The 17,751-nt window shown below is 42.9% G+C and overlaps 1 protein-coding gene across 7 annotated transcripts in view; it reads left to right on the top strand.

Annotated features, from left to right (window-relative positions):
* The window catches only part of CTNND2 (catenin delta 2), a 985,037-nt gene that overhangs the window by 544,830 nt on the left and 422,456 nt on the right, over positions 1–17,751 (top strand). For all 7 annotated transcript variants that reach the window (XM_066243701.1, XM_066243686.1, XM_066243718.1 and 4 more), the window contains exon 7: positions 9,054–9,615. In XM_066243701.1, coding sequence (XP_066099798.1) covers positions 9,054–9,615 — 562 coding nt within the window. The remainder of the gene's footprint in view (positions 1–9,053; positions 9,616–17,751) is intronic.

The raw sequence follows: 17,751 nt of genomic DNA, 5'->3' as shown, positions 1-17,751 counted from the left end.
TTCTTCCCATCAGATTGCCTTGCTGCAAGTGTGGGAACTGTGAGAGTCATCTCTATATTCCACGTAACTGGCCCAAGGTCCACCAAATATTCAGCAGTGTCCTCCACCCCCGGTCTTATTCTTTATAACTGTGCGGCGAAGGGCTGTGGGTGGGAGCACCAGAGGACTTGGCTCTCCTCCAGGCTTTGTCTGTTTTCACTCACATGCAATTTCCCACCGATTATATGAAAAGCTGAATATGAAACTTCTGGTGCAGAGGAGATACTCTAAAAATGTTGGTTTCTCCCCATGTCCAAACATAAAGTAGTCTCACCAAGCATTTCGTCCTTTAAAGAAAGAAAATATGCATGACATACGAAAGTAGTAGAGGAACCTGAAGGTTTTAATCCTGCTACCATGTTCGCTTACACCCTTGAAGTCAGCGTGTGCACATTCCTCATCCTGGGGAGGTGCCTGCTCGCTGCAGGAAATGAACAGTTGTGAGATAGTGCTGTGAAATAAAACTGAACAATAGTGGAGACTCTAGATAAGCCATAAGCTTTTCAAGAAGCAAAATTGTCATTTCTTTTTGATCCTGCCTAGCTATTTAACATTGCACTGACTTCTATGTCTTAAAAGGTCTCATTTATGCAATGTCATAATTATAAATACACTGTCTGCTCACTTCCATGAGAAGCTGATGTGTTCGCTGAGTTTGGAACATTGCTGATTGGTGCACTCTCATGTCAGGCAGGTGTGAAGGTCAAGGGAATGGAGATCTCTGTGGATAGTGGCCTGGTGGACACAGAGACCCACATAGTGCAAGGGAGGAGCAAACCCCTAGTCAACACCTACTTTGACCATTGAATGATAGGGGTTATATAGACTAGTGTGACATCAATCTAGTTTGCTTTATTATGATAGAAGTTGTATTCTTGTAAAGAGAAAAGTCACTAATAAACTTGGAAACACAAAATTGCAGAGATATGTTTAGTGTACAGTGTGTAACATTATGCAGCATTTAGAGGAGAAATAATGTCACTTTGTATACTTTCCTTGGCATATTTGTGGGAAATTGGCAGTTTGTTTTTTAGAGACTGTTCAGATGACTGCCTATTGGAAATCCTTTCTCACTGTTCTGATCTAAAATCTTCTCCCTCTGTTTTCTCTTTCCAGTATAAACATATTTAATCTGGCTTTAATAATTGAAACCTTTCTCATGGCAGGGAGGGTTGTGTGTGCATTTTACTATAATATTTCCTGTTCTGAGCAAATATTTGGGTTACTGAAGTCATACTAAATGAACATCTTACCGAAATAAAAGTTGTGTGTAGTGTAGTTTTGCCAAAGCCTGTGTTTTGTAGAAAGAGTTGTCATCAAGAAGTCCCTCCTTATATATTCTTAGAGACAAATTTATATGACGCTTACATCATCATTTTATTTTGTCTTCTAGATGTTCTTTCCACTGGCAGACCCTATTAATGACCATACAAAATACTTTTCACAATACTTATTCATAATGATCCGAATTATACTTTTATTAAAGGGAGGCCAGAGGAAAGAAAAAGTCAGCACCCTAGATGCAGAAACCTGCAAATCATGTTTGTACTAGCGGTTTATTGGCCAGAAAAAATGGATCCCCTGCCACCTTCATCTAGCTGCAGTGACAGGGACAGTATGGTTTGTAAGATCTTTCTCACACACTCTCTCCCCCTCTTTCACAATTCTGGGACTGTCATGCAAAAAGAAACCACCAAGAGTGATCTCCAAGACGAGTTCTCATGGGCCTTTGAATTGAGATGGTCTCATCAGAGGAAGGAATTCCTTCCAAGTGCTTTGGTTTCTCAGTTACTTATATTTACTCGCTCTGGGCACTTCAGTGTTAGCATGACGTCACCAGCAGGTAAACCCAGCCCTTCGTTCCTCATTCCAGCAGTGACAACTCCACGGACAGGGTGTCAACTGTGCATAGAAGCTGTCTTTTTACCTTGTTTCGTACTAGTTTTTACCAAAACCAGCACTCCTCGAGGGAATCACTAGCCATGGCTCTTGATGATTTACTTGGCTATTTCAGAAATCAAACCAGGATTTTCTGTCCTGGGAATTATACTTCAAATTTTTTCTGAAGACATTTTCAAAAAAGAAGTGAAATTTGAGGAGCAAAGATAGCAATGTTCAAGCACATTGCTTTCATCCCAGAGAGCAAGTTCAAGGGCACAAAATTTATGTGGTGATGTGCATTCATTTTAGTATCACAGGACATTTCTTATAATACCTAAGTAAGACTGTTTACATTGTGGAATTGGTGATTTCTTGTTTCCAAGTTGTGAGAGTAAATGACTTCATCCGTATTCATGTGCAACCCTAATGCGCTATGCAAACTTATCCTAGGAAAGTTCAACAAATTCTCAAGGATTAATCAGCATCCATAGCTGATACAACTAAATCACATTACCAGTTTGTTCTGGTCTAGAAGTGGATTTCCTCAAAGATGTTATCTTAAAGCCATGTCTTGTATTTCAGTATTTAACAGTTATTTGAGCTTTTCTACTTGTAGAAACACTGTCTTCAGCCCTCGTTCTTATTTTCTCACCACACTGTCACCACTCAATCCTCTCTGCCTTTGCCTTCCTGCGAACGCCAGCCCATTCCTTCCTGACCACATCCGGTGCCGCGCTCCAGTGCGGGCTCCTGTGTGGCCCTCGTCCTGTTGCTGTCTTCCTTTGAAACATGCCTGCTCGCTTCTCTCAGGACGCTGGTTTGCCCAGGACCACTATTTCCAGCAGTAACCGTAGTCACCACAACCAGAAGGATCCACAAAGGGAAGACACCATGAATTATTAGGTTTGCTGATCTGATAGTAATTCCAAAAATGACAGGTGATAAGTACTGCTGATGGGGAACAAACTGCTTATGCCAGGTCATTAAGCTCCCCTCTGGGAAGCCACAGGGACTCTGGGTCCCATTCCTGAAACTGTGGGCCTGGCTGCCCAGCACTCTGGACAAAAATCCTTCTGACCCAGGGTTAGGGGCCTGGCTGACATTTCCAGGAAACTTGGCAGGTCTCAAAGCATCTTCACAAGGACCGCCGGTAAATCACGGACCTGCTTTCTAAAATGCGGTTCTGCTCATGATTTGAAGTCAAGACTCCTTAGAGTCCAGAATGTCAAGGCTCTTGTTAACTGGCTGCAAGCAGTGTTTTTCTATTTGTTTGTTTTGCTTTTTGTACTTTTTTGCCCTGCCAAATCCCCAAAGAATAAGGATTACATAAGTTTTCAAGTTCAGAGAGTGTTTACCCTACCACCCACCCCTGCCATGCCTACCCCCTTTACAGAAGCTATAATGCGAGGAGATCTGGAAACATCTCAGCTCTGTATTGAGGTTGATGCCACATTCAGGCCCAAGAACCCCATAACTTCAGGGGCTCACACTCTCAGAAAAGAACAATGTCACAATTCTGAACCAGGTAGCATTCTCTACAAACCAAAATACAATAATGAGAGATCTCCAAAGTCTCGTCAAGTTGAAATACTCCACATAAAAGGATTGTAGGGAGACCTTCACAAAAGTCTCCTCATTTGTAAATGGAATGTAAGAACCCTTTTGTTAATGGTTTAATGACTTAATGTGCAAGTTAACGCATGCAACTTAAGTACTGTTAGTTAATGGGAATAATGTAAATATTGCCTAGATTTCCATTTTCACTACACTTTGAAAATACAGCCACCCTAAACACTTCTATAAAGTAGGTATAAATGCCCTCCACAGTTACACAGGAGGACTCAGTGTTCCTAGGATGCACATGCAAACATATAATACAAAAATCACAACTCTAATATATCCTAAAACTGATCCATCTGCAGTTTACATGCAAACTATAATGCAGATGAAATGTTTATCAGAGTTTTGTCGAGTTATGTGTATTGCTCATGTCTTATCAAAACACAATTCTTACATATTTTTTTTAATTTGAGGTATTTATATAATCTACAGAAGGCATTCATAGAAATTGGAAGTAATGCTTTTCATTTTTCTCTTGATGAATTTCCCATAATGGGAAGCAAGAAAGGAATGACACTCAATATGCACAAAACTCTGCCTGTCAGAAGCTATTCAGTCAGAACATCTACCTGACAGTGTTCTACTTGTCAATTTCACAAAGGTGAATGCGCCATTTTGGAGGGGTGGGAATGACAAATAAAACAGCCCTTCAAAGAGCTGAAAATAAAAACACCAGCAGAAACTGTTTTTGTCGATGGCCCATCCTGTGATCTGGGACAGAATTGGGGCCCAGTCTTCTCCAAATACATATCAAAATTTTTCCTATCATTATTTTTCTTTAAAAGGCCTCATCATCAATGAAAATATTATTTCAGTTGTCATTGCTTTTACACAAGATTTCCAAATAGCCTAAGGAATAAGGGTGTGGTAATCCTTTTTTTTTTAAGTTTTGCAATTCTAACTTTAAAATTGGACTTACAGTTTTGTAGTAATAACATACCTTTGAGGTAGACTTGAACTTCCATGACAGTAAAGTGGATGCAATTCTATGTGTGTTGAAATGTGTTTATATTATTTTTAGCCCAGTGACTTAGGTAGTAATAAACCATCCTATAAATTGTGCAGGAGACTTGAAGTACAGCCTTTTTATCCTTAACTGGGTAAGAATTGCTAAATGAAGTTATACAATGGAACAAAACATAAACGTAACAATGGAAACAAGTTCCTACAAGATTACTGTTTTGGTCCAGTTGGTGCTAAAACCATATTTCTCTGTTTAGCCAAAGAACCATTCTTAGGCCCTTATGACTCCATAGGCCATCGCATAGAGTATACCACCTCTGGATTATTTATTGTAAACTGCAGAAGGGCTTATAACTATGCAGTCCAGAAAGGTAGCCACTAGCCACATTTGCCTATTTAAATTCAATTTAATTCAAATTAGTTAAGATGAAATGTTTGGGCCCTGGCCATTTGGCTCAGTGGTAAAGCATCAGCCCAGCAGGTGTGTAGATGTCTCAGGTTTGATTCCCTGTCAGGGCAAACAAGAGAAGCGGCCATCTGCTTCTCCCACTCCCCCTTCTCTCTCTCTCTCTCTTCTCTTCCTCTAGCCATGGCTCAATTGGTTTGAGCATATCATCCTGGTCACTGAGGATGGCTCCTGGATCCTCTGCCTCAGGCACTAAGTTGTGAGCATGGCCCCAGATGAGCAGAGCATCAGCCCAAGATGCGGGTTGTCAGGTGGATCCTGGTTGGGGCACATGTGGGAGTCTGTCTCTTTATCTACCCTCCTATCACTTGGAAAAGAAGGAAAAAAAGATTAAATGTTTGTTAAAATCTAGTACACATTTCAGCTGCCCAATAAGCTATTGTGTCTGCTGGCTACTGTATTAGACAGTGAAGATTTTAAACACTTTCATCATGGACAGTATCAGTCTGAAAGAGTATAGAACATTTTATTAGTTATGTTTTTCTTATTTTCATGTAAAATTTTTTGGGTAAAATTTTACCAAGATCTTATAATATTTAGAAATATTTTTGATTGGATACTATAGCCTGTCAGCATATCTGGAGCTAGTTTGCTATTTCTCAAAACTTCTCAGATTTGGGGCAATTTAATAATTCTTATTAGCCTGACTTGTGGTGGCGCAGTGGATAAAGCATCAACCTGGAATGCTGAGGTCACTGGTTTGAATCCCTAGGCTTGCCCGGTCAAGGCACAAATGGGAGTTGATGGTTCCTGCTCCTCCCTCCACCCTTCTCTCTCTCTCTCTCTCTCTCTCTCTCTCTCTCTCTCTCTCACCCTTTCTCACTCACTGTCCCCTCCACCTCTCTAAAATGAATAAATAATAATAATAAATTCTTATTAAATTGTAGTATTTAGCTGGGTTAACATTTCTGAGATTTGAAGTTCCAACAGACTCAAAAAAAACTGTTTGCAAAATTTATTCAAGGTTTCCCTAGGATCCATGTCATTCTACTATTTAAATATTTATATATTAGAATATGATATGTATTAGTATACTCTAATATTTATTTTAAATACCTAGCATTTACTCTGTTAGAAATTATACTACTTTGGAATGGAATTATTAATGTCTTCTAGCGTTACTATATATGCAAACCATAAGAAAAAGTGTTTGTTCTGTTGGAAGCTGGAGGCTCTCCTTACACCCTCTGAGATGCTTTCTCCTTGTGCTCCGGTGAGAAGACATTACAGAAATTCCTGTCTGAAGCTTTTCTGTCCCTTGCCAGCTGGGTTCTGTGTGGCTGAATGTTGCCCAAGTCCCATGAGAGCTTCAGAAGGAAAGGGAAGGAAGAAGGGGATTGTCTCACTTTAGCAAGTAGTCCTCAGACCCGCAGCATCCGCCTTCCCCCGGAGACTGTGAGAAATGCAGACACTCAGGCCTCTTCCAGCCCCCCGAGTCACAATCTTTTCCTGATCAGTGGCTTATAAACCTTAGGGAGCACCATAATCACTTTGAGCACTTGTTAAAACATACACTCCTGGCCCCTGCCCTCAGAGTTCCTGACTCGGTAAAGATGGGGCGCGGCTGGTGCCCATCTGGATGTGCGCTGCTGGAACAAGGACCACACTTGGAAAACCGCTGCTCTAGGGATGACTTGTTCTCACATTCGGTTGCACATTGCAACCACCTAGTGAGCTTCCAAAGAGCCTGACTGTTGAGTCTCACCTCCAGAGATTCTGAGTTAAATGGCTAGTGTACAGCACAGGTACTGAAACTTTTTCAAATGCTCCACTGGTGATTGCAACATGCAGCCAGGTTTGAGAAGCCCGGTCTGTCCATTTCATGCTTAGAACTTCTATCAGGAGGAAAGCAAAATTGGCTCTAAGCACCCCCATGACTCTGGATGGTGATAGAATATTTCTCCAGGGTTTGGAGTAAGCGAAGCAGTTCTGTACAGTTTCCCCACTATCCTCCACACATAAAAGCCCTCATTGCCAAAGCCTTGGGACCAGATCTATTAACATTTTTTCACTCATTCTATAAACATTCATGGCATCTCTGCTATGAATCAGGCTTTGCTCTACTTTCTAGAGACACATCATTGGAGAAAGCATGGAGGTTACATTTACTTTCCTTCCTGCTATTTATCTCAAAATAATTGTTCTGTGGTGTTAGAGGAGAACCAGAACTGAATAGTGAACTGGTAGATACAGATTATATTTAGAAATAAACTATTGCAATAGAGGGAAAGAGACCTCAGTATAGACTGGGTTCATTTCAAACACAACAAAGAAAAATGGTAATTTACAGCTGAGGACCAGGGTGAGGTCAGTGAGCAGAACATTACTACTGAGAGGAAGCATCAGGGGGAAGGGTTCTGCCTAAGCCGACCTCACAGGATTCTTGCTGAAGGCGGGCCTGGGGTGGGGGCAGTGGTGGCAGACGAGGAACTCCATCAGATATGGAGGGTGAGCAGACATGCAAAACGGAGGCTTCTGGCTGACTGGATTTAGCAGGATTCTTGCTAAAACTGGACAATATAGAGATGATCACAGAAGCCCCTCCAAAAAAATCAGGGCCTAGTTGAAAACAGAGTTCAGAGGGGCCTGACTAGAGTTTGGTCAAGACGAGAATCTTTGTCAGTGGGGAAAGAGAGAGAGAGTGAGAGAGAGGCATACATATATTTACACACATTCATAAAACTTTATAAAATATGTACATTATATATAAATAAATACACACACAGCCCTCACATAGAGAATGTCTTGCAACAGTTTGATCCCCTGTATTTCCAGGCTGCTCTTAATAGAGAATTTTGATGTCACTCAACTCCCCCAGATTTTCGCATGCACCTGACATCCTGAGGAAATCTGGATGTGCGGATGTGCGGATGGAAGTGCCCCGTCTGTTATCTGTCCACTGCCATTCCAGTATGGGCGGAGAGGCATAATTGACACCTTTGACAGCTTCTGTGCAGCCTCTCTCCCTCCCGCCGTCAAATCAGCTTCCCCCTCTCCTCCCAACTCTCATCCCCAATTTCAAAACCTTCCTTCCCCGTTTCTCTCATTCAGTGTATAATCCTACCCCTTTTTTACACCAGCCTGCTCTCACAAACCTTTCTGGCTCTTCGGGGAAAGCCTGGAAGATCCTAGATCTCTTGCCCAGAAGTGGTCGACAATGTAGTGTTTTCAATCGAATGCAAATTTGTCTCTGGATTAGATTCAAGGAAAGTGCTTTCCCCTTCAGCTGACTCCACCCCAGCCCTTGTCGCCTTTTGTGTTCTTGTAAATAAAAAAGAGGCAAGTGGCTTTCAATTTGAAGACACTGCTTGCTGCGGAGGGGGTGGGGGTTCTTAAAAGCAACCTAGAGGGAGAGATGCTGACAGATTTGGAGCCCAGAACTAAAATCTAGAAAAGAAAGGCTTTTTTATTCTTTTCGTTTACAAATGCTCTGATTCCTCCAGAAATAATGCTTTCTTTTTTTAAAATAGCACGTAAAGACCAAGTATACTTATTCCAAAACAGTATTTCTCCCTCCTTTTTATTTGTTCTTGTTCAAAAAGAAGAATCAACGTGACAGTAACACAGAATAAACTGTAGGAAGTATGTTCATTCTTGATGTTCTCCAGACAAGTATGCTACGTGGCCGGTTTTGGAGGTGGAAACAGTATCCGGTGTAATGACCGTGGGAGTGGAGGGGAAAGATTTAGCCTGAATTTCTCATTAAATCTAACAGATCGTGATTGCCTTCAAGTATATCACGGTGGCCCTGTTGGGTGGCCTTTTAAGATATTTATGTGACTAATGCGATGCCTCTGCTATTTCAGAAACATCTTAGCTATGTAAGAAGAATACTGTCCCATTTGCCAGACGTGATGCCCATCCCACTGTCAGCCGATCTTTGCTAGTTGGGTTTTTCTCTGTCGGAGAAACACCTGCCTGAGTTGCTGGAGGGGCGCTTGTGTCTGGGTCCCACGAGCAGTGCTGCTCTCCGGCTGCGGAGCGCCTACTTTCCCTCCCTCGCCGGGCGGGGGCTGGGCTGGGCGGGCGGGGCTCTGTGCTTCCCCCGGCTGAACGCGCGTGTTCTCTGCTCTCCCGCGCACAGGGCACCACGAGCCGCACGGGGCACCTGCCGGGGCCCGAGCCCGCGCCGCCGCCTCCGCCGCCGCCGCGGGAGCCGTTCGCGCCCAGCCTGGGCAGCGCCTTCCACCTGCCGGACGCGCCGCCCGCTGCCGCCGCCGCGCTCTACTACTCCAGCTCCACGCTGCCCGCGCCGCCGCGCGGGGGCTCCCCGCTGGCCGCACCGCAGGGCGGCTCGCCCACCAAGCTGCAGCGCGGAGGCTCGGCCCCCGAGGGCGCTGCCTATGCAGCGCCGCGCGGCTCCTCGCCCAAGCAGTCGCCCAGCCGCCTAGCCAAGTCCTACAGCACCAGCTCGCCCATCAACATCGTCGTGTCCTCGGCCGGCCTGTCCCCAATCCGCGTGACCTCGCCCCCCACCGTGCAGTCCACCATCTCCTCCTCGCCCATCCACCAGCTGAGCTCCACCATCGGCACGTACGCCACCCTGTCGCCCACCAAGCGCCTGGTCCACGCGTCGGAGCAGTACAGCAAGCACTCGCAGGAGCTGTATGCCACCGCCACCCTCCAGAGGCCCGGCAGCTTGGCAGGTAAAAAGACTTGCTGCCCACCTTCCCTGGCTCCCCCATAGGGGCACTGGGTGCACTATGGGTGGCTGGCGTGCAGGATGGAGGCAAACAGCTGGGCTCGAGAGAAACTCAAGCCAGGCATGTCTGTGGACCAGGGTACAGTGTCTGCAGGATATAGAGAGGGCCAGGACGTGCCTAGACTATGTTAGTATCTAAACTAATATAGGCCACTTCTTTGTTAAAACTAATGCAATCTCTCAAACTCTAATTCTCCCCCACCCATCAGAAGATTAAGACATTCGTAAAATTAAGTCTAACTTAATAATCACAAGACCTGTTGATTGTATTCAGAAAAAGGCCAAAGCAAGTAAAACTCACAATATTTATATTATCCATAGTTATTGACACTTTGTTGTAGAAGTAATGGATTTCCCCCAAAGCAGACATTGAATTTACATAGATTTCTGAAGTAGTGAACAAAGTAACCAATAATGCATTACTTTCAAATTTTACTACTTTGTTATGGTAGTATGGGATTTATTGTATTTTGTCTAAATTTAGTCAAAAGTCAAGGACTCTCCCACACCTGTGATTGAATTTACATAGTTTCCAACAATGGGGGAAAAGTAACAATGCAGTTCCTTGAATTTGTTACCTGCTTATTATAGGGTCAGAGAGGCTGGGCTGGATTCTGGTTGGGTGGAAAAAAAAAAACTGCCTTTCTCTGCAGATATGGAGGAGGTGACTTGAATGTGGTCGTTTGTTTTGTCCATCAAAAACCAGGCCGAGCTGGTGACTCTGCTGGTAGCACATATGTTCAGCTAAACAAGACACGATGATTGAAAGACTAATGGTGTTTGTCTCTTAAAACACCGGACGACTAATCTGGATTTTTTGGCAACTTTTTCTTCTAGTGAAAGTATTAGGTAATTGTATCACTCTAGTAACAGATGCCATGCTCATAGGTTTCCTTTCTTGACATAAATAGGTGACTGTGAAGATAAATAGGATAAAATTAAAAAAAAAGGAACTTGTTGCATACATGAGGCAGGTGCCCAAGGGCATCTTTCATTCCACACAGTAATTGCTGGAGAGGACTGGCTTGACGAAACAGGGTGCAGGCTGGAATTCCACTGCCCCCAAATGATGCTAGGTATGTTTACTGAAATGAGAACAGTATTCTCGCTCTCTCACTCCTCTATCTTTAATAGAATTTTGGAGGTGGACCATTATTGATGCCAACCCGGTACCAGTATCATAATCTCTGTAAGACAGGGACTGAGAAGCATGCTGGTTGGAAGAGAGGGCTAGGAAACATGTAGGGAAACTTTGTTTTATAAGTTTATAAATGTCTAGATCTTGTCAGAGAGCGAGGAACTGGTGGAGCTTGTGGGAGACTAAGGCACCATGACATTCTTCCCAGCCACCGCAGAGAAGGGGAAACTGAGGCCCAGAGAGTCCAGATGACTAGCTAAAGGTCATTTCACTGCCTGCACAGACCTGGGGAAAGAACCCAGAGTCTTAGCTTACAGCTCTTTGTCCCACTGATTATGCATGCTAAACTTGTGCATCATTTTAGTAAAAATAGGAAGAGTGGGTCTCGTAGAGGGGTTGGGGGCGTGCCAATGGAACAGACACAGAGCCTCACAGCTCCTTATATCGCTGAATTTAGGAAGAGGTTGTAAAAGTAAATATGTTGTAAAAACTGCTTGCACTCTAGTGTCTGGAATAAAATTTCTGAGGGTTTGATGTGGTGTGTGTGTGTGTGTGTGTGTGTGTGTGTGTGTGTGTGTTGGGGGGGCAGTATAGACCGCTTTAGCCAGAAAGAGAGCTGCAGTTGGTCAACACAGTCCCTTGTGCCTTCACTTTCCTCCCCATTTCCATCTGTTCCTCAAATTATTTGGCCATATTTCATTTTTGCTACCTGGTGGAAAAAAATCAACTTGCCATAATATTAGAGCTACAATGAACACTTTTAATGTTTGAACTACTTTGTTTAAATGCATGCTTTTATATGTTCATTTAAAAATTCTTATCATGCAAATCGCTGCTGGCAGTTTTTGAGTTTAAAATTACAGGGTGGGGCAAAAGTAGGTTTTACAGTTGTGAATACACAAAACACTGAGTTTATGTTTATACGATTAATTATTAATTATTGTATTATTTTCCATAGGAACAAGTGTAAACCTACTTTTGCCCCACCCTGTATTTTATAACTCCGCATAAATACTTGGGTTGCATAAGATTGTGAGCCCCGTTTAGAAATTAGAAAACTATGGCCCTGAAGAGATGTGGGGACAGATTCTAACATGCGTGAGAGATCCTGACTATTGGAGCTTTTGGACCCCATCCCTAAAACAGGGTGCCTAATACCATTCCAGGCATAAACTGTGGAGCCACCTGGTTTGCTAATGAGATACCATTAAAGTCAAGACTGAAAAATAGCTCTGAGATTTTCAAGGTTGTGGTTTTGGAGGTTTGCTACTGATAACTATGACTTGTGAATATGAGATAGGTAGTGACTGTCGCTCTTGAATGAATTAATATATTTCATAATTATTAAGTACTTCTGATTTAGAGCGTAGGTATACAGTAGTGATCAATGTCAACCAATATCTCAGGCATTGTTTTAAATGGAGAAGACAGAAAATCATCAAGGTAAATGTTTTTGATAGCGTGACCAGAGAAAGCCCTCACTGGAAGGTAACGTTGGAGTCAGTCATGAGGAGGTCAGGGAGCTGGCAGATGGATATTTAGGAGAAGGGCCTTCTGAACAGAAGGAACAGCAGGTGCAAGACTGGTGAATAGGGTGTGTCTGATATGTTTGCAGAACAGCAAAAGACCATTGCAGGTGGATTGAGACAAGAAGGACAGAGAAATGACATGAGGTCAGTAAAGTGACCAATGAGGGAGAGTCTTCTAAGTCTTGAAGAGGACTTGAGGATGCTGGCTGTGCTAAATCCATGAGAGCCACTGAAGATTTTAGCAGACGAGTGATACAATCTGACTTAGTGTATAACAATGTCACCCTGGATGCTATGTGGAGAATATGCTGTAGGGCATCAGGGGTAAAAGCATGAATACCAGTTGGAAGGTTATTGTGGTAATCTAAGCAAGAGATGATTATGGCATGGGCCGGGATGGTGACATTGGAGGTTATGAAAGTAGTATAATTCTGGGTACACACAGAGACATGCATGAATAGTAGAGCGATCTGGATTTTATCATGGACTGGGTAATGATATGAGAAAGGACTCAAGGATGTCACTGACTCAACAATTAGAAGAATAGAGTCATCACTGGCTGAGATGGAGTGTACTGCAGAGGGACCTGGTGGGGTTTGGGGACAGTGTAAGAAAAATATTAAGATTTTGGTTTTGGACATGTGATATCTGTTTATCAGAATCAAATTGCACATGTAAAGTAGACAGATGGATATGCAACTCAGAGTTCAGGTGAGAATCTCAGGCAGGAGGTAAAACTTAGGGAGACATCATTAGGTAGATGGTATTTAAGTCCATGAGTCTAGAAGAAGTTACCTAGGGAGTAAGTATGGAGAGAAGAGGTGTAAGGAAGGAGCCCTCGCGCCTCCCACAAATGGAGAGGTCTGGGAGTAGGGACGGAACTTGCAAAAGAAATAGAAAAGCCAGAAACATAGGTCAGTGTCATTTCTTAGAAGCCAGGAGAACAGCATGTCTCAAGATAGATCGATAAACTATGTCCAGTACAATTAAGGAGTCAAGACAAAGAAAGATGGTTTGATGACACTGGTTTATTTAGCAGAGTGTACTTACTTGCAACTTTGAAAAGAATAGTTTCAGTGAAGGATAGTGGTGACATCTTACTGGGGGAGGGAGATCCAAGAAAGAATGGGAGGGGAATAACTAGAGACCAAAAATGTGCATGTTTTCAAGAAGTAATTCTTGTTTTAGCTGCAATTATTTCCAAGAACTTAGAAGTTCTATCTGAGGATTTCACGTGATCAGTGTGTGGGCACATCCACGTGTCCCACTGGATCTTGCCGATGGCCAAGCTCTCTAAAGCAGGGGTCCCCAAACTTTTTACACAGGGGGCCAGTTCACTGTCCCTCAGACCGTTGGAGGGTCGGATTATAAAAAAACTATGAACAAATCCCTATGCACACTACACATATCTTATTTTAAAGTAAAAAAACAAAATGGGAAGGAATACAATATTTAAAATAGAGAACAAGTAAATTTAAATCAGCAAACTGACCAGTATTTCAATGGGAACTATGCTCCTCTCACTGACCACCAATGAAAGAGGTGCCCCTTCTGGTGTGCGGCGGGGGGGGGCCGATAAATGGCCTCAGGGGGCCGCATGAGGCCCGCGGGCCGTAGTTTGGGGACCCCTGCTCTAAAGTCTGGCCAGAGATCTCGGAGTTCTGCCTCTTTGGGGAAATACCACACATCAGATTAAACCTAAAACAGTATAATTTCTCAGCTGTTAAGTCGTCAGAGTTCAGGGATCTCTTAGAATTCTTTCTGTCTTTTTTTAAATTGTGTCTCTTTCCATCATCCAGTGGTGCCTGAGTGGAAACCCAGCTCTGCCTGTAGGTGGTCCCTAACTTCCGGTGCGTTATTTGCTTGCTTGAAATTGTTCCCTCGTCAAGGTTTTCACAGTAATATGGATCTACTCTCATAACCTCAGACATAAATAAGGAAATATTATATAAAATATTAGTAATTGGCTGGCTCAATGACAGTTAACTCATATTATCTAATAATACCTACCATGTAAATTTGGATGTGCCAGGTGAAGTCATTTGTTTTCGATTCAGACACAAAAAATGAGTCCCAAAATATGCTAGTTTCTGTGTTGGGCATACAAAGATGAGAGAGGGGGAATCCTTACCCTTTAGAGACTGAGTTGGTAACAGATATATATAAGAATGGACAATTTGAAACCTAATGCTCTAGTGAGACAGGTTGGCTTCTTTGGGAGCGTACTAGAGGAGCTTGTTAGTGGTGTTCACAGGTGTGCTGCAAATGCCTCCTTAAGGCAGTGGCTCCAGAGCTAAGCAGGAACTAATAAGAAATGGTAGCTGGAATGACAGCAAAGAGCAGAGAAGGGGTGCAGGGAGGGGCAGGGTGTGGGAAGGGGTGGAGAGGACCAGCAGATCAAGCTTTCTTTAGTCAGAAATGGGTGATGGGAGTGGGGGGATGGAGATGAGGGAGAAGATGAATTATAAAGAGCTTGTAGTTTCATCCTTCCGGTAGAGGGTTGACCTGATTATATTGGCGTGCTAGAAACTTCACTAGGAGGGCTGCAGGGAAGAGGGTTTTTCAATAAAAAAGAGTAGGCAGGCAAACACATAGGAAGCCATCGAAAGAGGTCTTTCCTGCTCCCAGACCTAGTTATTAAAACTTTCACCCACTTGTTTTGAAGGGAGAAATTCAAAAATGATCACTCATAAAAGGTACAGGAAGAAGACTAAATAAATGACATAAGTAGTTTTAACATTTTTCACCCAACAGATAGGTTGCTTAGTTTTATTTTTATAATTTAAAAGTTAAATGTATTCATTTTATTCATGATGAATAAAATTAGCTTTAAAAATATATTGCTATATAAAGCATTTGCAAAGGCCAGGCATTGTGCCAGACACTTTGCAAACTATGTCTCATGTAGTCTCCAGCAACTTAATGAGTTAGGCACAGTGTTCACCCCTATTCTACAGATTGGAAAACTGAGGCTCATCACCGATAAGTTTCTTGCCCAAAGTTATGTGGCTGGAAATGACAGAGATGTGATTTGAACCTAGATTACTTAAGCCCAACTTCTCTATATTCTTATTAAATATATACCATATGGGGGTAGAGATAACATATTGTGTCTTATTGAAGAGAAACAACAGGAATACAAAACTGCAATATAAGTTTTTAATTTTTGTAAATGACTAGTGATTTTAAAGAAAGCAAAAATGTCTTAAAAACGTGTCAACATTCTATTGAATATGACTTTACAGTACCGATTTTTGTTCACTTTTATAAGGAAAAGAACATAATCCTTTCATTTTCTGGTTTAGAGCAAAAGTAATCCTGTTAAAAATAGAAATCTGAGTTGTAAATATGTATTAAAGTTAAGTCAAACATCACAAGCATATTTTGAAGCAAAAATGAAATGGATTAAATGTAGATTCTTAACCAGGGATTACAAAAATAAATTTAACTAATATGGAGAGGAATTGGCCAGAGCCTGTCCACCTTGTACCCCTGCCAGATGGACATAAAACTCAGTATTTTGGGGTGGGTCACATACTGTTAAATCCCAAATTCCACATATTTGGAGATTTCAGAAACACTTCCTGACTTGCTAATGCTTCCAGGTGCACCTGTTATAAGACAGAAAAAGAAAAATGACTAATCATAGATAAAAAGCTTTGTGATTGCTGTGGTCAGGTTTTCAAAGGAAGTATGCAGTCTTCTCAGATAATGAGCCAGTTTATTTAACGCACAGCTCTTGAGATTAACAAGGAGCACTTGAGATATGGTCAGAATGCAACATACCTGGCTGCCACAGCTCCTTTAATTGCATTTCCTGAAGGTGATATTTGCCTGCAGGGGACAAACACTGGATCTTTCCTGTGAATCTCCTGCTCACCCATAAGTAAAAGCAAACTACCAAAACAAACAAACAAAAAATTTAGGTTAGATTTACTAATTAGAATGTGATCAGCCTGTGAAATCAGTCAACATTTGAATCTTGTTTCAAAGGTTGTTAAAGTGGGCTCTCTACCCGAATTTCTGGGGTGTTTGAAGGTAGACCCTTCCCTCAGCCACAGGAGCTCTATGGCATTCCACGCTGGCTGCCCCCAACCCTAGCCCTGTCCTCAAGTGCTCTGGCTCTGGAAGCCCAGTCCAGGCTATCTTCCAGATCAACAGGCTTGAAAGGTGCAGGTTGATTCCCACACAGTGACTGCTTCCTTCTCCCATTATCAGAGTGCCTCTTCTTCAGCCTTTTGTCCCCTAGAATTCTGGGACTACATTCTATAGCAGAGAGCCTCATCCTAGTGGTCCCGTCGAAGCCGGCTCCAGGCTCTCCCTCCCTCCTGAGAGGGTAGGTACCAAAAGCTCTTAGCACAGCATGTCTGCACTCGCTGACCCCTGTCTAACAGCCTCCATCTGCTCAGTGACCCAGAACTCTCAGCAGTGGCCATCGGCATTCCTTTGTCAAGTCGCCTTACACAGCACCTCCTCGCACTCATATTGGTAGCTGTCCTGTCTGGGTCAGACTGCAGCAGCGAGAGGCTGTTTTAACATCATGTTACTATAAGCGGTTCTGAAACTCAGTATCTGGGATGCTAGGTGGCCCTTAAGGCCTTCCTGATGTCTTTCTTGTTTGTCGATTCACAATAGTTAATATCATCCCTTCCTTGCTGCCACATGGCAACTTTGCTTATAAAAACAGGGTTAACAGTTTTTAGTTTTGTTTTTAAGTAGGAAAGTTTTTGCAGTATTATTGATACTTACATGATTTTATCACGGTTTACTAGGAAACGTAAATTTAGTAAGTGAAACTGAATCTTGGACAGGAGTTCAAGATGGTGTGCTTTGACCACTCATTTGCCTCCTTTAGGTCTCAGATCCCCTGAAAAATAAACATACAGAATCTCAACAGGGAATGGTGTCACAAAAGAGACAAGAACACAGAGGCCAGAGGCCAGTGGGTGGGTGTTACCAACAAGCAAGCCTTTTAAGAAGTTTTATAGAAAGCAAAGTTGATAGGTGTGATAAGCAGTTAAAATGTAGAAGTTTCTCCCAAGAATCTGCACTGTCAGCACTGCAGAGGTGGACTGGCTGTGTTCAGTTCACAGGCACAAGGGTCAGAGTTGAGCTGAGTAGCTGGGGAGAGAAGAGAGGTCTAAAGATGAAGGGATCCATTGAGCGTCAGGGCTTGAAGCATTTCTTTTTTTTTTTTTTTTTTTTTCATTTTATTAGCTGAGAGGCGGGAGGCAGGAAGGCAGAGAGACTCACGCATGTGCTCCGACGGGGATCCGCCTGGCAAGCTCCGTACATGGTGATGCTCTGCCTATCTGGAGCCGCTGCTCCATTGCTCGGCAACTGAGCTGTTTCAGTGCCTGAGGCGAGGCCATGGAGACATCCTCAGTGCCCAGGGCCAAATGCTCAAACCATT

Source organism: Saccopteryx bilineata, chromosome 1 (genome assembly GCF_036850765.1).
Source record: "Saccopteryx bilineata isolate mSacBil1 chromosome 1, mSacBil1_pri_phased_curated, whole genome shotgun sequence".
Taxonomy (NCBI): Eukaryota; Metazoa; Chordata; class Mammalia; order Chiroptera; family Emballonuridae; genus Saccopteryx; species Saccopteryx bilineata.
This window is presented reverse-complemented; position numbering and strand designations above follow the sequence as displayed.